A 23874-nucleotide genomic window follows, 5' to 3' on the forward strand; every position below is an offset into this window, starting at 1 on the left:
GCATATTACAATGAATAGCTAAGATCAGATGTGACAAAACCCAATTGTATGGGGAAACCATTGGAGTCTGGTAGTGGAGTGCATAGTGTCAGCAAGCTGAGGAGTTGGAGGCTTTCTTTGTTCCATAAATTGCTATTTCTGTGCTGTGTTTGATTTTCAGTATTGGTTGGTTCTGATTTATTAATTAGTCATTATAAATTTTTCTAATTTTGTTTGTCAAAAATCACACAGCCAACTAAGTTAACACATAGGTGGATAGGTAGATAGATAAATTTGAGAATAATGGATTTGAATAATTTTTATGTATATGAACTTTAATTAGATTTTAGCTTCGCTATACATATTAGTATGTACATACATTAATTATTTTAGAACATTTTATTAAATCCATTGTTTCTAAATGTTAAAGTCATGGTGTTACTGATTCTGACAGACATCTGTTTGGCCCCATGTCTGAAGCATCTTCCGACCATGGGCCTTGGTGTTTCATGGTGTAAGAGCAGAACTCAGAGCAGAAAGTTGGAGGCCCTGAGAGACCTCTGTGAACACGGGAGCAAGGAGCTCTGTGTCTGGTAAAGGGGGAAAGGGTTTTGGCACCATAGATTAAAATGTGAATCATAAATAATTTCAGTAAAATTGCGCTTTTGGGGACACATGTACTTATATTTACATAGTTTCTTATAGAAATAGCAAATATCTAATGTACGTATTGCATAGGCCATCTCTCCCGGGGAAAAGTCAGGCAGTCTGACATGAGTGAGCAAGCAAGGAGCAGCCTCAGTGCCACTCTTCCAATTTGTGTGCATGACCTCCATTCCTGCCCTTCCATTTGGATTTCTCTCCTTTCTGTCATTTTTTCGTTCCTAACTAACACTCCTCCATTTACCTTCACCTTATGTCACATCCATCTTCTTTACTGATTTATTACCTTTAGCCTATATTTACTGTATTAGTGTTAGATATTACTACACTTAAGCAGTTTAATATTTAGATAGTGCTTTCCTAGTCAATTACTGGCCATTCTTGAAGGATCCCAAATCTACAAATTTGACCAACCCCCTTTTCTTTTCTCTACTTATCTTCAGATCAACCTTTTCAGAAGGAAGTGTGCCGTTTGGGGCCTTGGCAGGGAACAGAACTGCTCTGTCCCCCTCCATAACTTTCAGCATTCTCTCTTCAAACCCATAGCCTGAGGGGAAACCATTTATGTCCATGTTCTTGTTTGCCTTCTGGTCTTTAGCTCTCTAAAGCAGCGACTCAATCAGTTTCCTCAGCCAGTGCTATCCCCTCAACTCTGGGCCTGGAGATCTGTCTGCTGGCCAACTCTCTCCACATGTCCTTCAGGCCCCTCAAACTCAGAAAAGTCCAGTCAGACTCAAGATGGCCACTTCCACCCACCTATTGCCTGATATCAGTACAAGAATTTTAGACATGCTACTAGAGAGCTTGGCAACTTACTCCAATCCTTCTACTGTCTCCATCTCCTTGGCCACTGTTCTAACACAGGCTGTCCTATCTCTTACTTGGAACTTTTGTGAGGAAAAGGTAGGAACTTCAAGCAAATACTGGGTTTGAAGATGGTGAAGACCAAGTTGGGTTGATAGAGATTTCTGTGGGTATATTTTTCACATGATATTTTCTTTGTCGTTATATTTATGAAAGTCAAAGGGAAGTTAGAAGCTGTGTGAGGTGGTGAATATCTATAATTGAAGCTCTTGAGGGGCTGAGGCAGGAGAATGGCTGCAAGTTCAAGGCCAACCTAAACTATATAGTGAGTTTAAGGCCAGCCTGAACTACATAGCAAGACTTTGTCTCACAAAACAAAAACAGAGAGAAAGTTTGGAAGGAAAGAAGGAAGGAAAGAAAAAAAGAAAGAGAAAACAGTAGAAATTCCTTCAAAGAAGGCCTTGAGATTGGTTAGTTACATTCTTGGGTTGACAGTCCACTGTACAGCTATTGACCAAGAGGATTGCAGTAGCAGGGGCAGAGAGATCTGAGAAGAACAGCAGTGGGATTTCCATGCCTGGGACCTAAGCTTGTGTGTCTTAATGGCCTGTGGAAACCATTCAGATGGCCCACCTGTTTGACTTAAAGATAAATAGAAAAGTATGTTTTCACATAGCAATCCCAAATTATAAACACGTGTTGATTTACAAAGGCATGGATAGGTGTATTGTAGCCCCTGCATTCAGCTGTGGTTACAAAGAATTCAGGGGTGAAGGTGTTAAAACAAAGTAGTTGAAAATCATTTCCTGGCAAAAATGTGAAGAGCCTGGATCCGGGTCTGTGTTTCCTCTGAAACAATTGCTGACACATGAAGCCGCACGGCGACTGCCTGCAGATGCTCGCATTCTTCTGTAGGTGTTAGTGATACTGTTAGCTGCTGCCAGGCTACAGAGACCTCAAGCTTAGTTCTGGGCATGCCAAAGCCTTGTAAGAAGCTGCCCTGCAGTTGGCCAGCTCCTCAGGTTGCGCAATCAAGTCACATCGCGAAACTCAATGGCCACCAGCAACCCTGTGAGGGGTGTTTCATCCTCCATCCTTGTTTAGCTTTTTCTTGCTGAGATTTTGTTCTGACCACCATTTGCATGAGCATGTACACATTATAACTGGAAGTAGATGAAATTTAGGCATTCTACCCCTGAGTGAAAAACTGTCTTGAGCTGTTATTGTTGTGTGTATGTTATTTACTAATTTGTAGTGTCTTTAAAAAAGTAAAAAATATTTGCTTGATCTTGCATGTGAATTCATAAGAGTGATCTTACAGATGAAAGATCTGAGACATATTTATTTTACAGATGAGGACATGGGAGTTACCAGGGAAGAGTTATTTGCCCATTAGAGCCTAAGCCCTATCCAGCTTTCGCCCTTGTTATTATGTCAGCCATGTGCTCCTAGTAGAGGATGGAGTGCATGTTAATGACACGTTATTTTACTTCATGTGAGAAAGAGGAAGGCAGAGATTCACTTTTCATCTCTTGTTCCCCCCACCTTTGAGCTAATACATTCAAAATATCTTTCCTAACTCTGAAAGGCTCCACTTCCCAAAATTCCTCTGAGCCAGATGAATAATAGAGATTGGACTCACTAAGGCACAGTGTCACAGAGCAGGTATGTGACCTGCAGAATTATCCTACTGTCCAGTAACTGTAACTCACCCAGAAATGCATTTTTTTAAATAAAAGGGATATATTTTTCCCTAATCAAGTTTAAAATATTGTTAGAACTCAAGCTTCCTGAAGTGAATAAAAATGTAAATTTCTATGAACTCTGTACACCTTAAGATGCTTTCAAAACTGATAACAACATTTGACATTTCACTGGTGGAGGGAGGTCAGACTGGGGAAATGATGAATGGGGCTGGAGAGATTTCCACAGTGTGAAAAGATTAAAAATACTCTTTTGTGAGCTGTTGAAAGTGGAGTAGCAAGCATGATGAGCCCACATGCAGCATCACGTGTAAGGAGGACAACAGTCAGCTTGAGTCCTCAGTGTTATGAGTTGGGGGCTTGCGAGTTCACTCAGGTTTTTTTTTTCCCCCAGAACTGGGGTTTGAACTCAGGACCTTGCACTTGCCAAGCAAGCACTTACTCTACTGAGCTATCTCCCCAGCCCCCAGCTCAGTTGTTTAAAGCACCTGCTTGGGCAAACTCAGTCAGGCATAGGGGACTGTGGTTTGATCCCCAGCTCTACAAGCTGCACCAGACCTGCCCTTAAGGCAGCCTGAGCCAGGAAAAAAATCCCCCTCGTTGTTGTGAGCATGTGTCATCCAGGAAACAAGCCTTGTGCCAATGTTACCTGGAGATGGGATTAGCTCCTGTGTAGCCGGCTCACCCTTATGAACACCTTATGTTTTGGGTGTTTGTTGTACAACTTTCTTCAGAATTTTCCTGAGCCTTTATCTCCCTTCAACAGTATAATGATTACTTCAGAAAACTGGTCAAATTGCTTCTCTATGCTTCTGTCTCTCTCAGTTAAGATTCTGCTATAGGCCATGAAAGAGACAAAGCAGGCAATGAGAGATATCAAGGGCACTGCTCCAGTGTCAGATACCTGCTACAGGGCTAGATTATCCTTTGTAATCTTTTTGTGAGCCTGTAATGTCATCATTATTGCTGCATCCTTACTGATTTGGGAAACCAATGTTCAAAGAACAAAATTACTACATTTCCAATTAAAGAGACAGAATTAGAATTGGAGTCTGGGTTTGCTCAGCTTTGGCCCAGCTCATTCACGGTATCTTTCCTCACTTGTCCTCTGTACCACTCCATCACATTATCTGGCCTCGTCACATGGAATGGAATTCTGTACTGTAGATTATCTATTTGGAAGCCTTAACCTCTAAGGAGATCTGAGATAGTTTCTTTCCTTTCTCATTTCAAATGAATTAATTCCAAAAACTTGAGACAAGGACCTATTTTAGGAAGCTCTAAATATAACATTCTACTGTCACCCCTATTAAGTCAAGCTCAATGTGGCTACACTTCCGGCACCATAGTCCATGAAATACCAGTCAGGCAACTGATAATAATCAGAAAGCATTGGAGTTCTTTGCTGAAGTCTTTCAAAAAGCCTGAAGAAATTCCCTTGGTGTAGTTGACCTTCCTAAAATGCCCTCCTTTCTCTTCTCTTCTCTTCTCTTCTCTTCTCTTCTCTTCTCTTCTCTTCTCTTCTCTTCTCTTCTCTTCTCTTCTGTCTCTCTCCCCGCCCCCACACACACTCGAGTCTCATGTACACACATCTCAGGGCCACACATCTCAGCCTCTTGAGCCCTTCCCTTATCTTTTCTTTCCTGTTACTGTTAGTCCTTTGCAGTAGCAGTCAGTCTGGCAAACAGCTGTCCTTGCCCATGATCATGACTGGGGCCAACAGACATTCTCCTGGGTGCAGGAGCAGGAAGGCTTAGAATCCCACCCTCAGGGATTGTTCCTGCCTCACTCTGCTCTTGGTGGTCACTGTGTGGCTCTGCTGGGCAGCTCTGGAGGCTGCCAGACTCTTCTTTTGAAGACAAGTAAGAACGGGTAGCTGAGTGATGTTCTTTGTGGAGGAAACACATTTCACTGAGGGAAATGAATAGATCTTGAGCTGTATCTCAGCCAAAACTGAATTTAATGACACATTTTCCTTTATCCTCATCCTTGGCGCAGTGTGAGAAGCCTCCTTTATGTTCTCACACCCTCCACTGAAGGAATGCTCAGTTTACTGCTCTCAAGTTTGGTGCCAAGCTCAAGTTGAAATAGTAGTTAGCATTTTAGTAGCTTTTGATGGAAAAGAGAACAGACTGTAGAGAAAAACAACAAACATACAGGCCTTTGGTACATTCAACCCAGTTCACCTAAATGGTAGATGTGAGCCTAGGGGGTCTTAGCTTATTTGATGCCTCCCAAATCAATGTGGCTTGTGTGTTGCTGGCCGTAACAGCTTCCACAGTTGGCTTGTAAAAGAGCAGGCCATCTCATAGCCCTCGTCTGCTCATAACTTTATATGTCTCTCTAGTGCATATGGAATAAAATCCAAACCAAACTTGCATGACTTTCAAGGCTCTTCCTAAGTTCAGGTAACAGTGTACAGCTATCTCTCACCACATACATCACTCTCAAGAGCCATCCATACAGCTAATTTATGACCTAATCCAAAAGCTTTGGCTACATAGTGAACACAAAAATATGTGTGTCAATTGGTGAAGCCATGCTCCACAGTGAGCTGGATGTTTCTGAAGACCTCACTATTCCAAGCTGGCCCTTGGTTGTTCATGGATGGGCTTGGATCAGACCAACACGTTAATCTCCTTGTATATGGGGAGGGATACTTGGGAAGGCTCAGTAAGAATTTTTGACCCTCTACTTATCCCCTGCTTATTATTTTCCATCTGGTTTTCTTACTTGAGTGTATTACTTATATACTGCTGTGTAACTTACTGGCTTCAAACAACAGTTTATTATCTCATAGTTTCTGGAGGTCAAGAATCTCAGCGAGGCTTAGCTGGATCACTGTCTCAGTATCTCTAAAAGCCTTCTTTTAAGGTATTGGCCAGTGTCCTTTTACATGTTGGCTTGGAAAGGATCCTCTTCCTTGCTGATTTATGTGAATATTGTGGAGTATGGTTCTTTAGCTGTTGATTAAAGCCATGCTTAGTCTCTCCCCATGTAGACTGTCCCTCTACTGATCACAGTGTGACAGCTAGCTTCAATGAACTAAGTAAACCAGGAGAGAGAGAGAGGGAGGGAGAGAGAGAGAGAGAGAGAGAGAGAGAGAGAGAGACAGACACACACACACAGAGACAGAATAAGATGAAAGTCATAGGCCTTTATAACAATCTCTGAAGTGACATTTCATCACTTCCATCATACTCCATTCAGGAAAAGCACAGGTCCAGCCCACACTCATGGGGAGCAGATTGCACAAGAGCCTGAATATCAGCAGCAAGAGGTCCCTGGGAATTGTTACGAGCTGCCTGTCTGTCACAGGGAAGGAAATGCTGCTTTGCACCATTTCTGGCTTGCATTGGTTTGGCTTAACAACATTATGACTTTACTGTGGGCTGAACATGATACTCATGCTTTGAATTTTGATTTTTATGGAATCATTGATACGATGAGACTCTTACTGGCAGTATCAATGAGACACCATTTCCATTGGGTCATGAAAATTTTAAAGTGATACTGCAGTGTACTGTGGCTAGGCTTGAATATTTGGTAAGTTACATGTATTAAGTGCATTTTAATCTATGATATTTTTAACGTACACTGGATTTATTGGAACAGCACTCTATTTTAAGTTGATGACCATCTGTGTTAATCTGTTGAGAAATCTGGCCATAGATTTTTTTTTTTTGTCTTTTTGAGACAGAGTTTCTCTATGCAGTTTAGGCTGGTCTTGAATTCACTTTGTACCCCAAGCTGGCTTCAAATACACAGTGATCCTCCTGCCTCAGCCTCTTGAGTGCTGAAATTACAGATGTGTACTTTCACACCCAGTAGATAGATTTCTTATTCTCCTAAAAACATGTCCCTATGATTATGAGACTGTAAAAAATAATAGTTTTCCTTGTGTAGTCTCTCTTATATTGTATCCAACTTATGTTTCCTAGTTTCCTTTTGTATATAACACCCCAAATTTGTGGTTTGCTCATTCTCAACTTCTAAGTGAGAACCCACTTAGAATTCAAGACATAATTCTTGCCTTTTGGGGATCTTCTTTTGGGAGACAAGTGCACATATAATATCAATTGAGTGAAATGTTAGTGAAATACAATATATAAGAAAGCCGTTATGATCTGAAATAGAGGACTTCAGAAGAAATGGGTTTGAACAGGTCTTCTAGGAGTAGTGGAGAATGCTGGAGTTGGGCAAGTATGTACTCTCTAGCAACAAGAAAAAATGATCCAGAAGAACCTGGATCACTCTTTCTTGTTCCTAGAGAAAGACCAGAATAATTCTGTCTGGTAGTGGCTTATATTTGCATATGACTGCAGCTGGGAACCTGGATCCCTGAGAGAAGTCAGTGCTTTGGAAAGTAGACCAGGCACAGTACATGGAGACCAGACATGAAAACAGGGGGGTGGACCTTCTGTCAAAGTGAAGGGGACCAAGAGTAGAGGGGATGTGACAGGGATGGGGAAATAGAAAGAATAAGGTACAACATATTATGTACATGTACCAGCTCCCCATAATGAATGTAATCAGTGTGTACTGCAAACAAAAACTAAGAGAGAACAGAAGTACCATCTGGACGAGTTTGGATTCTGTGCTATACAGTAAGAGCCACTGAATACAAGAGAATGTTGTGGGTTCCAGGCAACTCTGGCAGCTATGGACAGAGTGTTATGGGACAAGACCGGCATAAAATTTAGTTCAGAGATGAGTAATCCAAGTGGGAGATGATAGGTACTAAACCTTGCTAGATGCACTGGGAGTAAAGATGAGGAGATAGGAACTGTTTGAAGGTAATATGTTATCAATTATAAGACATGCCTTTTTTAAAAGTATCACTGACTTGTTTTAGTAAAAACTCTGCCAGTTCAAGTATGACACAATACTAAGGCACCAGCAATGGAAAGACACAATTTTACTTCAGAGGTTAAAACATGTATATGTTGGGCTTGATCAAATACAGTAAATAATCTTAGGAAGATGACGTCTATAGTTTGGACTGGAGTATCTTGGAGGATACTGATGCTGTTAATATGAATCATGGGAGCCAGATAATGAGAAATGGGTTCCAAGAGAAAAGACGAATTCTTGTTTGGACATATCGAGTTGGCTATCTCTAAGAGATATTCATGTACAGATGTCTGGCAGACTGTTGGGAATGTTGCTTTGGAACTCAGGGAAAAAGTTTTAAAATGTTGGACTTGATTAATGAATAGCTCTGAACTGAAATCTTTATGCTTAAGTACATAGGAAAACAATTTTTTTTTTTTTTTTTTTTTTTTTTTTAGGAATCACAGGCATTACCAGTGTTTTTCCTGTCACAACATGTAGTCTTATCTTTGGAGTGTTTGATCTTGGCAAGGAATTAGGGAATGAGTACAAATGGCAGAAGGCATTTGAAACTACAGAAGTCATTAGCAATTGCACTTAGATTTGAAAGATCTAGGAAGATCTTTATATAACTGATAGCTTATTAAGATATAGTACCCATGCAGTCTTGGGTCTTAACCCTCTTACTGACCCCTTGATGCATTCCTCTTTGCTCCAGGTGGGTGTAATGATTTGCTCTGATCACCATAATAAGTACCACCAACCAGGTGGCTTAAGGAACAAAAATTAATTTTGTCATAGTTAAGGATTCTGGAAGCCCAAGATCAAAGTGTAAGTAGGGACTAACTTCGTCAGCCTTCCTGGCCTTGTAGAAGGCCAAATGTCTTACTTTTCCCTCATTGCTGAGTCAAAATACTGACATCCAAAGTTAATTGAGGGAAGGTTTATTTATCTCACATTTTGTAGAGGTTTCAGCCCATAATCAGCTAGCTCCAAGGTAGGTTGGCACATAGCAGAGGGGCAAGTTTATGGAGGTAGAAGGCAACACAAGCAGTAAGAGAGCCCAAGACAGGCTTATTTCTGTCCCTTATATACAGTCAACCAGAGTGGTGCCGGTCCAAGCAATGGACTGATCCAGCCATTACCCAGCCTTAATCTGAGCACCCTTAACCCCAACATTGCACCACCAATCACACACTATATAGATTTAGCCACCTCCAAAACCCCTGATCACCTCATGAAGCTTTGGGGAGACATCTAGACAGAAACATAACGCCATCTTCTCCCTCCATCTTTGCATGGTCTTTCCTGTGTATGTGTCTGCCTCCACATTTCCTCTTTTTATATGGACACTGTCAGTCTTGATTAGGCTCTGTGCAGATGACCTCATATAATTTGATTACCTTTTTAATAGTCAATTTACAGTCATATCCTCAATTATAGGGAGTTAAGGAGTTCAACATATGAATTTGGGGAGGAGGATGGAGCAGTTGTGGCTTGTGTCTAGATGTCCCCCTCCAGCCTCATGTGGTCATAGATGGGACTTTTTCAGAGGTGGCTGAATCTAGAATGTGTGACCCTGGAATTGATTCGTGGTGCGTGCTAGAAATCAAGGATTAAGGGTGTGAATGGTACCACCCTAAGTAGGGCAGAAGGGACAGAAACAGCTGTGGCTGTCCCTTGTTGCTTTGCCACCTTCTGCCTGCCATGAGCAGTTTCTCTTCTGTAGCGCCCCTCTGCTGTGCCACCCTGCTTTGTAGTCAGCCAATTATAGACTGAAACTTCTATAAACTGGGAGCTACATAAGCCTTTCCTCCTTTAACTTTGGGTGCTGGGTATTTTGTCTCAGCAATGAGAAAAGTAATTACGACAGGGGGATAAAGTTTAGCTCATAGCAGTGGGTAAGCCAGCCAAGCAAGCCCTTGACATGTGTGTTGCGAATGGTGGGTTGTTAGCTGAGTCTAATAGCTTCTTTATGCACCACAGTTATTTTTCCAAGCTTGTTTCCATAATTATTTTGTGTCTCCTGAAAGGTGAAAAGTTATATTTAGAAGTGCCATAAAGCCTTTTTTCCTCATATTTTTTTTTCCTGTCTCGGCGGGGTGGGGGTGGGAAATGCTGTTCTTTGAAGAAAGAAACCACTTGTTCTCCCTTATCTCTCATTGAACAGAGTTCAGCAGAGCTTGTGACATTACATCAGTTCCTCGCCTTTTCCCTTAGGAGTAAGACCTCCAATTAGGAACTACGAGAAAAATATACAATAGCAAGGAATGCATATTTTAGCAAGTTTTAATTTTCTTTCTCATAGTCATTATTTACGTAAAGAAGGAATATCTGTGGAAATAATTCTTAGTATGTTCTTCTAATTCAGGTCTGTAGGGGGAAAGATTAAGTACTTAAAGGCATCCGATGATAAGGAGAACAGCCTAGGCTGAAATAACACTTCTCTTGAAATTGCCTTCCTTTAAGATTGTTTTTGTAGGAAGTTTGTCTTGGCAAGTCCTTCAAAGAGTGGCTTGACACCTATCTGGCAATTAGCTGACTTCCTGCTGCAGTGTGGGTAGAGCTTCGTCTGCAGATGGGTACAGCAATTATTTCTCTCCACAGTATGAAGTACTGGACTAATGAGTAAATAGTTTGATATTTATCTTTTCTAAAATTCAGCTTCACTCCGTTTAAAGTTTTGATTTGCTTTAACCATAATTTTCTAAAAAAATAAAGTGATTGGTACAATGATGGAGAATGCTGTCTTACCTCAGTAGTGTTCCTCCCAAAATCTCCTAAGCTATCTAACATTGAGGAAAATATCAGACAAATCCAAGCAGAGGTTCACCCTGCAGAATACCTGGCCGGTGTTCCTCCAAACTGTCAGTGGCGTTGGAATGAAGGCAAGTCTCGGAAATACGGAAGGTCAGAGGGAACTAAGGAGACATGAGGACAGAGTTGTGGATGGGATTGTAGAGGAGCTAAAGAACATTGGAAAATCATGCGTGAAATCCAAGGTAAACATGGAATTTGGTTAATAGCACAGTGTTCCACCAATATTTGTTCACAAATGTACTATAGCAATTAGGATGCAGGATATAAATTTTACTTGATCTTTATTCTATTTTTAGTTTTCTATAAATCTAAAAAATATTATAAAATAAAAATTGTACTTAAAAGTAGAATGAGTGACAATAAAGATAAAAGAGCATAACACAAGGAAACCATGAAACAGGCAAGGAAGCACAGACGTTATTAATAAATATGAAATGTCAGCCTACCATTTGATGTATTGGTGTCAATAAATGGCAGGGTACCAGTGAGTTGGTTGGCATGTCAATCTAATAAACTTTTATGAAATGATGAATTGATTGCAAACACTGTTTTATAGCATCTGAAATTCCAAACAATAAATCCACATATGACATTTCTGATCACATATTTCAGGGTCTGTTTTTAGAATCTGCACAAGGAAATATTTCATATCCCTCAGGGAGGCTTAATAAAAAACAACAGGTGGAAAATGGGTTTTGCAGTAGCATGAACGACCATAACCATAAATACCGGTAGCTCAGAATTATACCAGCAGAGACTGTAAACACATTAATCACCCAGCAGTGCTGAAATTCCATTCTCAGATGTCATCTCAATTTCAGGCACAAAGATGAAACGCCTCCATTTAAATTCAAAACACTGAATGGATATGATGATCCTTTACTTTCATGGGGATTCATGGAGTGCATTCAATAGTTTCCTCATCTATAAGATGGGGTTGATGAGTCTCAGCATGACGGAATTAATTGAGATGGTATACTGACTGGTACTTAGTATAGTCTCATTAAATTGTAGCTGTGCTTATTATTTATTATGCTTACATTTCTTATGATGGCTTTAGAATTTCAGAACTAGAAGCCATCTTGAGATTTATTCCATCTTGAGATTTATTTATTGATTTATTATGCATTTGGTACAGGGTCTCACTACACAAATTGGACTCATACTGATTATCCGGCAGCACAACACACCTGGGGGGCAGGGCTGGCAGGGCATGTGGTGCCAGGGATTGAACTCTGGTCCCTGTACTTGCCTAAGCAGGCACTTAGTCCTCTGAACTATCTTGCCAGCCCCTTTAGATTTATTTTTGAAACACCATTATTTTAACAGAATGAGGAAACTGAATCTCAGCAGCTGGTGACTTAGCTAGGGTCACACACCTACTTTGTTTCAGATTTGGAACTTGAAGCTTTGTTCCTGGCCTTGTCTCTTCCTGATCCAGCTTGACCGACAGTGTCGCAAGCCTGCTATGAGCTGGCCACTGTCCCCTTGCTGTCCTGCAGGAGTGCACTTGGGCTTCCCTCCCTCTTGGGATGCTTTTTCCCTTTTCTCCGAGGGGACGGAGTTCTCCACCCCCTCTCCACTACGTGTGGCAGTCAGCCCTGTCCTTTGTCCATTCCCTTTCACTGCATCAGCATTTCAGCTGCTGCTGTTGGTCTGGACAGAGCAGAGTTGGCGGAGGCAGGGACAGCTCTGGGAAAGGGAATGTAAGGGCACCAGGGCCGGCACAGGGGAGATGCCCTGCCTGCCCATCGGAATGGGCCTGTGGGAAGCCCATGCCAGCTGCCAGGACCTGCAGGGTAAGTAAAACCGATTACAAAAAACTGTATATGGGTACACTGAGGGAAGGAAAGAAGCGACTTAGATTTTAACAGTTACTGAAAAGTTATTATTTATGTGCTAATAATATGGCTAAAGTAAGACTAAAATTACTTTTCTATGAATTCACCTTCTTCATATCCCGTGATATTTTTTACCGCCTGTTGCTTTTAATTAGACATTTCCGCCCCCCTAAGGAAAGCAGTACTTTTTCTTTTCAGGTATGTAGTAGAAGACACATAGAATGTCAACTATATTAATTTGGCAAAAAATCAAGAGAATTGTCAAGAATTTTGTGGAATTAGGAACACTACTGGGTTGGAAAAGTCTGTCCCAACAGTAGGCTGCTCCTGCACAGCACAGAGGCCTGTGCGCCCAGCGGGGCTCTCACACTTGAGCTGCAGATCACACTCCTCCTGTCTGTCCTAGGACCCCTCTGCCCTGCTCACCTTGTCCTTCTGCGTCAGTATTTACAGCAAGCGGGGAAGCAGAGGAGGCTATTCCTGGGCAGCTCTAATAAAATCCTGTCAGACCTGTCTGAGTGCTAGCCGCATCATGGCACTGGTTATCTAGGGGAAGGAAACTTTCCTTCATCAAATTTATGAGGCTGGATTTAAAAACCAAGCTGAAACAGAGCCTCTCGAATCCCCACGGCCAAATGATTCATCTGCGTAGAGTTGGAAAATCTATTTTTATCACCTTTATTCAGCCAGCTCCTCATTTTTATTCTCACTGAACTACTGCTGCTTGCTTCATGGTGCTGAATAAACCAAACAGCTCGGAGGCTGCAGCTCCCTGGGGGTGTTTCCAGCGCAGCTGATGCTGCAGCCTTGGGGAGAAAGAAATTGTTCTGCCCTGCATGGGTGGCTATGTGCAAAGCGAAGGTCAGAGAGGACTGGGCCGCAGGCTTTAGCAGCTGCCTCTTCTCAATTTTTTTTTTTTTTTTGCGGAACCAGGGATTGAACGTAGGCTCTTGCACTTGCCAGGAAAGCACTTACTCTACTGAGCCATCTCCCTGGCCCTCTTCTCAAGAGTTCTGCCTATGGGGACGTGGCACTCAGCTCCCTGCTTTCTCTGAAGGGGCACTGAGGACCCTGGGGAAGGAGGGACCATAACTGCGCTCCCCCTGTCCCCGTCCCCAGGAAGAAGGGGCAGGAATACACCAGTCTCCTTATGGCATGTTTGCTCAGCCAATAAGGAAGACACAGAGAAGCTTCCGATGCATCTCCATCTTCCATTAGGGCAGCAGGATACTTGCTGACTTGGTTCTCTTAATCTCTCTCCCTCCGTTGGGGTCTTAGACCCTGCCTCTCCACACTGCGTGTGCTCAGTGTTGGAGCGCCCTCCACCCCCAGCAGCGCTAAGAAGCATAGTGATTGTTTTTGCATAAAGACATTTAGAAGGTAGGGATATGAAAAAAACCCACTTCTACTGAATATCTTTGGCTAACAGGCTTAGCCCGCTTCTTCTGCGGGAGACAGGACAAACGGTAATTAGAAAAGCAGCTGCAGCGGTGCTGGCTGCCCGGGAGCCGTGGTCGTGCCTTTCTGGGAGCATTTTTAGCAGCTAGTATTCAGTAGACACTCAGTAAATTACCTCCTGAATGAGCAGCTGGGGTACGAGTCCTTGTCACCCTTGGCCTTCTTCATGCTGTCTTTCAGCAGGTAGTGTTGCGTCCTGATTGAGGGCTGACCTTCTAGAGTCAGTCAGTCACTCCTTACTTGTGTACTCTTTGGCAGTTTACTCAGACTTCTGTGACCCGTTTCTTTATCTGTAAAGTGGGCCTGATATAGTCGTTAGCTTAGATGTTAGTACAGTGGGCAGTGAGTGTTAAGAAAAAAAGCAGAAGCAGGAAAAGCAGCAGGAGGAGGAAGACGATGAAGAGGTTCCGAAGTTTTGGCTTTGGAGGTCGTCAGCAAGGGTCTGTGTCTGTCAGATCTGTGTGAGTGGCGGTTTTGGACACCATTTGGCACAGACCTGGTAAATCACCAAAGTGAACTAGAATGGAATCATTGACTTTTTATTCTGCTTTCAGTCCGGTGGCTGGGCCAATTCCTGGAGTCTCTGTTATAAGGAGTCATTTCTTCCACAGCAGCCATCTGTGCAGAAATGGAGCTTAGGAAATGATTGGGCTGTGTTTTACATGGCTGGGTGCAGTTCCTTCTGCTTCATTCTCATGTAAGTTTTGGCGGTTCTTTCTGCGAGCATTTCTGTGGGAGGCACTGGAGAATGATTTTGGTAAACAGCTCCCCTGGCTGGACTTGGCTATGTCCCTTGCAAGAAATACCATAAATGACACAAGCAAAAAGTCGCTGCGGTTTCCCTGTCCACCCCCGAGGGCAGGGGCTAACCCCAGGACTGACCTCTGAGAGAACTCAACCTCAGCCACACTTGTGGTGTGAGCAGCAACTTGGGAGTGCTCGTGGTCCTCGGGCTTCCCGACTTCTCTAGGCCAGAACAGAGCTCTGACCTGCACCCAGCTTACCCTCAGGACACATCCTGGGATTTGCGCTCTCGCCCTGATTCTGCTGACGTCATTTTTATTTCGTTTTCCGCATTCTGTTTTCAATTTTTTACACTCAGAGTAACTAACCAGCTTTAGAATTTCCCAGTCTATTGATTTTATCTACACTGCTGTGGCTGCTGCATTTTGCATTTAGAAATATGAAAAGACTTAGAAAACATTTGTGTGTGTGTATATATATATATATATATATATATGAAGGTACAAATGTCAGGGAGGTTCTTGTCTCAAATTATTTAATCAATATATATATATATGAATTTAGTAAAATCTTCAGGAAGCAAAAACTAACTAGAACATTTGATTTAAGTAAAACTTCTTAGGAGGGAGACCAGATTGATTTCATAACTGAGCCTCTCTTCATTTCCTGCTTTTTATTTTTTGCCCTTAAATACCCGGTGTTGCTTATTTCCTGAAGTTGCCCTAATTTCCTGTTTCTATCTTTGTCCATTTTCTTAAAACAAGTATATATAAGATTTACTGTACATGATGGTTTAGTTGTTTCCAGAAATCTGCCTATCACTGTAACCTACAGTCATAATACTGTGAAGGAAACTGACCTAGATAATTTCTTTTTTAAAAAATGCATTTGGTACAGAGCGTACAGGAATTACAGGGTCTCACTATGTAGATTGGACTCATAGTGATCCTCCTGTTTTCAGCCTCCCAAGCACTGGGATTATACGTGTGTGCCACCACGCCCAGTTTCAATCGCCATCTCAGCGTGCTCTGGGAGCAGGGCCGGCACAGCACTCCGGATACTGAACCCCAGCTGCGTGCTCTGCCTAAGCAGGCGCTATAGTCCGCTAGATCATTTGTTAAGTTAGGGACAGTGTTACATCAATACAGGTGCTGGCAGTAAGAGAAACACCCAGTACATCATATGGTGCCTGTGTGAATGGACCCTAGTATATTGAAAATAAGAGCTAGAGAAGTTATAAAATAGTCATATTCTTCTTAAAGAATCGCTTGTTTTAATGCAACAAAAGCAATTACCATATATTATGGCCAAGGGATCTGTTGACTTTTGAGAAATAAGTAAGTGGCCCCTCTTATCATCAGCATTTCTAGTGGTTTATATGATGTTTTGAGGAAGGCTAATTGCATAAAACATGTGATTTGTGGGGAACAAAGTAACACATCAAACTATATCTGAGTGATATTAATTCCAGCAAGAAGTGTTTGTCTCCAAGACAACTGGTGTCCTTCAAGGCACAGAGTGTCTAAAGGTATTCAGTTTTCATTAAACATATATTTATATTATTTCTTAATAGAAATATGTTGATATATATATATATATATATATAGATAGTTAGTTAGTTAGTTAGTTAGATTTAGATATAAAACCCTAAAACATATCTAACATGTTTTAGTGTGTTTTTAGGGTCATCTTTGAGCTCAAGAACTTTGGATTTTTCATTAAATTTGTTCAGGGAAGACTATAAGCCAAGTTAAATGTATATATGACAATTAAACTTTAGGTCTACTTTCTTCTACTCTGTAAGTACCCTCAATTGAAGCTTTGTCTTTTTGCTTGAGGACAGGATGAAAACTCTTGTGTTCTCCAGTACATTGAGATGTATCCCAGTGGTCATTCCATCTACACTGTGACATGATTAACTGGACAACACATGAGAGGACAGTATTACCTTCTTAATTAATTCTTCTGTCCAGATCTCAGTCCCCTGTCAAGCTTCTGAAGTCCAGAGCAGCACCATGCTCTGGGGCCCTGTCATCTTGGCCAGGGTTCCAATAAAAAACAAAAGTGCTCTCTTTTCCAGAAAGCATGTAGCGTGTGTTTATTTTGTGATGGGTCTTTATCACCTGGTAGAAAGATGTTACTGAGTCTTAAATGAATGGTCACTTGCTGCATCATTCCATGGATCATAGTGTTACTAGTGATTGAGACTGGCCCTGTAGGCTAACAGATTGGGGGAGGGGGATGGTTGCCAGGGCCACCATGAACGTCATTCTTCTCTAGATGTTTCCTTCTATATCTTTATCTGAAATCCAACCTTCTCACTTGTGGGCACATTTTCCTGCATCAATAAACTCCATGAACCCTTAATTATCTACCTCAGACATATCACCCGTGCCCCCTTAAGCCCGCAACAACCCAGTGCTTATTCTGCATGCTTTATGTACTGTGTTGGTTGTAATGGGCCAGATGAAAGTCAACTGCAATTAAATAAATCTACAACTCATATGAGAACAGATGCAGCTGTTGAAAATGTTTTAGAACATTGCAACACCTCAAAAGACTGCAAACGTTCTTGAAGTCTGAGTATAAATGGATTTTCTTCTGTGTATGTATGTTCACTGAAAGTTATAAAAAAAAAAGAGAGAGAGACTCTCAGTAGCAAGATATTTGAAGTCTTTTGTATGCTTAACCCTGCAAGGTTTTTTTTGGCAGGACTTGAAGAAAACTTGGCTGTCATTTACTCTCTGCTTGTTTGGAGGAGCTCTTGGGACCCAGTGGCTCAAATTTGACAGGGAGAAGCCCGAAGGAGAGTTGCTCAGGACTCTGGGGTGCCCAGTGGCCCCCTGGTTATTCCATTACCTGTTATTCCACTGCCTTCATCTGCTCCCCAAGGTCGAGCTTTTCTTTCTTGTCTGTTTTTTCATATATGTCCCTACTGCATGTATATAATACTGGAGCCTAACCTGGCCCGCACACATCTTTCTTCTATGCTGCCATATCCCTCTCTGACTATCACCTCAGTCCTGCCATCCTCAGGGTGGTTATGCATCCTAGCCAAGGAGCCTCTTATGTCTGTGTAGGAGCAGCTGATAAACACTATCCAGACTTGTTGTCAAGGGCTTAGTCCCCAGAGACTTTCCTACTTGTCTGAATTACCTTGGAGCTTCTTGATCTCACCTCCTGTTGCCAGGAGCCAAGAAAGCAGTGAACTGCACTGGTCTCTCTTCCCTTTTCAGTCTGCCTGGGTTCCATTCTGCAAACAACCACTCTGAACTGGCAACCGTATATGAGGGCCTCGGGCTCACTAGACAGGTTACTTTGGCTCCTTTTTTAATGACCTCAGAGATATGCAGGTAGGATAGATTTTGCTCCTTATCCTAAGTTCCAGTGTAATGTGTGTTGGAATGCTAGGACAAATTTAGAGATATTTTTAGCAACGTGTCATGTTTTGATGCATATCTCACCTGAAAATTTTCCCAGATTTGCCATTTCTAGTTTTTAACAGCTTCACAAAGGGGTATTGTATTTGAGTCGGAAGAGAAAAATATTTTTATTTCCTGCCCTTGACTTTTAGTGGGATTGATAAAAAGCATCAAGGCTCTTTGAGTTCTGGATCTTCTGCAAAAAACACATTATGTAAGAAAGAACTTGAGTGGTTTTTTCCTGTTTATCAGTATGAGGTGAGAGCTATTGTGGAAAGTAAAGGCAGTCCTCTGCAAGAACAGACAACCAAGGAATTTGCTAGAAAAATCACATCAAGAGTGGTTGGGAGCTTCCTGTTTCATTCATTCATATATATATATATATATATATATATATATTTTATTGAGAAAGAAATAGCATTGAGACAGTTCCAAAACAGGTTAGTAAGACAGTTACAATATTTAATACATTACATATTGTCTTCATAGTAGCTATTCATAGTACAAGATGCAGACATGATATCTTGTCTAAACACTATTAGTACAAATTGTTCTTCTCATTAACTAAGAGAAAGTAGCTGTATATCTATCCTAACTATTTTGTATATACAGATATGTTTTTTTTTCACTACAAAATGGTCCTTCATTTATATCCCCCTTTTTTGTTTACTTTTGTCAAAGATGGGTATTCCAGTGCCATTTAAAAATTGTAGGTGCGTGAATTCAGCAAAATAGTCCGATAGAGTCCAGTAGTCCATAATAGTAGTGGGTTATCCGTAGGACTGGTAATGTCAGAAGTTGTTGACTTGAGCTTTTCACAGCTCAGCATATTAATATGGCTTTACTTTATATACCTTGTTTTTATACTTTTCTGCTGGATGGTTAAGACGAAGATAAAGCAAACCTATATAACAAGAAATGTAACTTTGGTATCTGACAAGGTCAGTCAGATCCCCTCAGGATTTACCCTGAAACCCTGTACCACAGTGTGTAGATCCTTGGTCAGTGTCAGCCATGTGGATGAGTCACAGCCATTGCTTGACTGATTTGCTCTCTGTGAAAGTTCCCATTTCTTCTGACTCAAAGCTTATAGCTGGCCTTGACTGATCACTTTTTCTTTCTCTCCCCAGATTAAGCTGAGTTTTTCAGGTTAGTTAAAAGGCTCCTTTCATCATGTACAGTGCTGAAAAGAAACTGTGCTAACCTGAGTTATAGGGTGTTAGAACTAACCTGAATTATATTAAATGGTTATTTAAGCATTAATAAGTAATAGTCTCTTATGGTTGATCAGAACTCATTAAAATAAGTCACAGTATGACTTTTCAAAAAGGTCAATGTATATACTGAAGCAGTTGGAAGATAAAATTATATATTCAGTAAAGAATATTCGTTTCATTTTATACTTATGTGGCATTTAATATTTTTGGTTGTAGTTTAGTTGGCCAGATTTGGTTGGTTGACTAAATTTGCAAATGAAGTATTAATAGTGGACTCAATGCTTGCCACAAAATAAGAAATTATTCATGATTGGCTTGCTTATTTACTTATTCAACAAGATTTCTCAGACTCGGTTAACACATTTCTAGCAGACCCTTGTTAATTTATTATTATGCCTTCCTTGTAAAGCAGAAGAAGCCAACATCCATATATGTGTTTTTAAATAAAAATATTCATAGGAAAATATCCCTGTTGTTTTGTTATTTGCCTATGGAATGAAATCAGTCCCTTTGCTCAGTCCCTTTGGTGTTGAGTCTTTCAAGGACGTTAGCTACTCTTTTCTTGTGTACTTTACTATTTCAGCCTTGTGATAAGTTAAAGTAGAAGTGAGCTTAGTACAATTGGAGCAAAAATTGCTCTCCTGGGTCACCTCCATTCTTCCTCCAGCCAGATTAGTATTCTCTTAGCCACAGAAATGCCTCAAATGCCCCTCCCTCCCCATTTGCACCACACCTAGATCTTTCTATCAGCCTAGGCCTTACAATTTGAAGAGTCAAAGATTTGCAATTAGAAGTGATTCCTTACACTTTCTCCTTCCTATTATCTTTTTTTTTTAAACTAAAAAATTGTAGGGGGCCAGGGAGATGGCTCAGTGGAGTAAGCACTTGCCTGGCAAGGGCAAGGGCCTGAGTTCAATCCCCGCTTCCACCAAAAATAAATAAATAAATAAATAAATAAATAAATAAATAAACTAAAAAATTGTTAACAGACAAATAATTATGCATATATTTGTAGGGTACAGTGTGATGTTGTGATGTGGAATGATTAAATCAGGCTAATTAGCACACACCTAGCACTGTGTCACTGTCCCATTGCTGGGACAAAATAGCTGATGCATACAACTTCATGAAGAGAGATTTCTTTTGGTTCATGGGTTCAGAGGGTTCAGTCCATGGCTGGCTGGATTTCAGGCAGAAAACACATGATGGTATCAGAAAGCTGTCAACCTCTGGCAGTCAGGCATCAGAGAAAGATGAGGGAAGAGGCAGGGATGAGAGTGCACCCTTCCGGGCCTTGCCCCACTGACCCATCTCCTCCATCCATACCCCGCCTTCTAATAGCGTGTTCAGCTATGAACTCAGAAGAAGAAGCCACTGATGGGTCTAGCACCCCATGATTCAGTCACCTTCCACACACAGGAGACTTCTGGGGACATTTTAAATCTCAACCGTGATAATCACCTCACATATTTCTTTACTTGTGATGAGAACATTTAAAAGCTACTTTTTAGTTACCTTGAAATATACATTAATTGTAGTTACCATGCTGTGCTCACTAAAGCTTATTCCCCTTCTGACTGAAATGTTTTCCCCTTTGACCAGCATCTTTCCTTTCCCTGCCATGTCCCCTCCCCCGAGCCTCAGGATATCCACCATTCTACTTTCTACCCTCATGAATTTGACATTTTTCAAATTCCACATATAAATTAGATCATGCAACCTTTGTCTTCTTTTGCTTATTATTCTTTAGGATGTCACCTACAAAAGCCCATTGTCTTGTGGTTTAGCCACTTCATGGCTGGGTGACCTCAGAAAAGCTGTTCAGCCTTCTTCTAAGTTTCACCTTTCTCCCCTGTACAATGAAGATAAACTATCATGACTGCCTCATATGGCTCTTGGAAGTCTTGTGCATGCTAATATATACAAAGAAACTAGTATTCTCACCCAGTGCATGGTGCACTCTCAGAAAAAGGTGGTTAACGCTGGTGGAGGTGTCAGTGTGATTCCCATTTTTTTCTTAAACTATTTTCCCACCTGTGAAATAACATATATTTGCACCAAATTCATTGATTTTTGAGGACTAAAGGTACATGGATCATATTAGTGTGCTCTCTGGTTCCTAGTAAGCTTTTTGCAAATGGAATGGGAACTTCTTTAGTGGTATAGAGCATTACCCTTTTCCTATTTATCCCTACCCTCTGTGTAAGGCTCACACATTAAGCCAGAAACCTGCCATAAAGCCCAGTAATTAAAGTAGGCAAGTCTCTGTGTGGTGGCTACTTGCTCTGTTCCTGTTCCTGGTTTGTTGAGTGAATGCATTGAAGTAAGGATGTAAGGATTCTGAATAGTCTCTTCTTTAAAGTCTTTTAGCAATGATCACATTATTCAACTCATTTTTTAAAATGAATGTTAATGAGAAGTTTCTTTGCTAAGATTTAAAAAATTTGTCTCAACTCTTAGTAAAGTTTCTCAAATTCAAAAAAATCAGGCTGTTTGGCTTTATGTATGACACCATCAGCTGGCCCTATCCCAAAGAGTAATCTATCAGTCTATAGTTCCCCAAAGTCATTCTTATTTCCTATAATTATATTTTTAATTTATAAACCCTTGCTTGGCCAGTTTCGCTAAACTTTAAATTGTGATGCCTTCCAGATATATGTTGTATGTATCAGGGAACAGAATTCAGTTGCGTCTCTTGGCCAACAATGGCTGCTTTCACCTCACCCAACTCCTCATCTCCATCTTTTTGGGGAATAGTCATGAGAAGCTGCTTTCCCAGGTGATACATCACCCCTGGAGGCAGAGAGGCTAAGAATACAGTATGGTTTGAAGCCAAGAGCTTTAGACTGGAAGCCTAATGACCTGGCTTATAGAACAGACTGCCTGCAGAGTGGAGGTCGCTGAGTTGGCTCAGTTCCACAGTGGAAGAGGACAGGAGTGACTCCTGAAACTCAGCCCCTGTGAAGAATTGTGGTCCCCATCTCTTCCAGTGCTGCCATGTTCTTTGTATCGTTAACTGCAACTTGTTCAGTGCCTTTGATATGCCAGCTGTTACCTAACAGAAGTTAACATCTGTCCTGTGTTCATTATGTTCTGTGCATTGTACTAGTCACTCCTCAAAACAATCTAATATGCTAGATACAACCAGTGACCTCAGGTTTTGGCTGGGGACACTGGGGCCCAGGGTTGTAGGCTCCTTGTGAGCATGCACTGAATGAGGGATGGAGCTAGATTTTGCACCCACAGGCTAATACTTTGGCCTTGCCTGGGGCCACGTCATCATTCAACATTCCTAGGCACTTTAGTTCTTCCCTTCTGGGAGGATGTAAGATCACTTTCTTTCTTAGACATGGAAAACGAAGTGCAGGAAGGCCACACAACTGGGCCATGGTACCCAGGTCACGTGTGCCTGGGGCCGGGTTCCAGCCCATTCTGCCTCTTCCCCACTTGGCTCCTCTCATGATTATAGATCATTAAAAAGCCAAGGTAATCTTTTTCTATTATTATTATTATTATTATTATTATTTGTTAAACACACTTCTGACTGTCATATTTATTTGAAGAAATAAATACAAATCACTTGTAGGGTACAGTGTGATGTTGTGATGTGGAATGATTAAATCAGGCTAATTAGCACACACCTAGCACTGTGTCACTGTCCCATTGCTGGGACAAAATAGCTGATGCATACAACTTCATGAAGAGAGATTTCTTTTGGTTCATGGGTTCAGAGGGTTCAGTCCATGGCTGGCTGGATTTCAGGCAGAAAACACATGATGGTATCAGAAAGCTGTCAACCTCTGGCAGTCAGGCATCAGAGAAAGATGAGGGAAGAGGCAGGGATGAGAGTGCACCCTTCCGGGCCTTGCCCCACTGACCCATCTCCTCCATCCATACCCCGCCTTCTAATAGCGTGTTCAGCTATGAACTCAGAAGAAGAAGCCACTGATGGGTCTAGCACCCCATGATTCAGTCACCTTCCACACACAGGAGACTTCTGGGGACATTTTAAATCTCAACCGTGATAATCACCTCACATATTTCTTTACTTGTGATGAGAACATTTAAAAGCTACTTTTTAGTTACCTTGAAATATACATTAATTGTAGTTACCATGCTGTGCTCACTAAAGCTTATTCCCCTTCTGACTGAAATGTTTTCCCCTTTGACCAGCATCTTTCCTTTCCCTGCCATGTCCCCTCCCCCGAGCCTCAGGATATCCACCATTCTACTTTCTACCCTCATGAATTTGACATTTTTCAAATTCCACATATAAATTAGATCATGCAACCTTTGTCTTCTTTTGCTTATTATTCTTTAGGATGTCACCTACAAAAGCCCATTGTCTTGTGGTTTAGCCACTTCATGGCTGGGTGACCTCAGAAAAGCT

General features: G+C 41.4%; 1 protein-coding gene across 14 annotated transcripts in view; it reads left to right on the top strand.

The window, feature by feature from the left end:
• Positions 1 to 23874, top strand: part of Limch1 (LIM and calponin homology domains 1) — a 359165-nt gene that overhangs the window by 186046 nt on the left and 149245 nt on the right. The window contains exon 1 of one of the 14 annotated variants that reach the window (XM_023702761.1): positions 12428 to 12601. The exons of the other annotated variants lie outside the window; for them this stretch is intronic. Within the exon in view, the coding sequence (XP_023558529.1) occupies positions 12578 to 12601 (24 nt within the window). The 5' untranslated portion in view covers positions 12428 to 12577. Of the gene's footprint in view, positions 1 to 12427; positions 12602 to 23874 lie in introns of those variants that run through there. 14 annotated transcript variants of the gene reach the window in all.

Source organism: Octodon degus, unplaced genomic scaffold (assembly GCF_000260255.1).
Source record: "Octodon degus isolate 3935 unplaced genomic scaffold, OctDeg1.0 scaffold00158, whole genome shotgun sequence".
Taxonomy (NCBI): Eukaryota; Metazoa; Chordata; class Mammalia; order Rodentia; family Octodontidae; genus Octodon; species Octodon degus.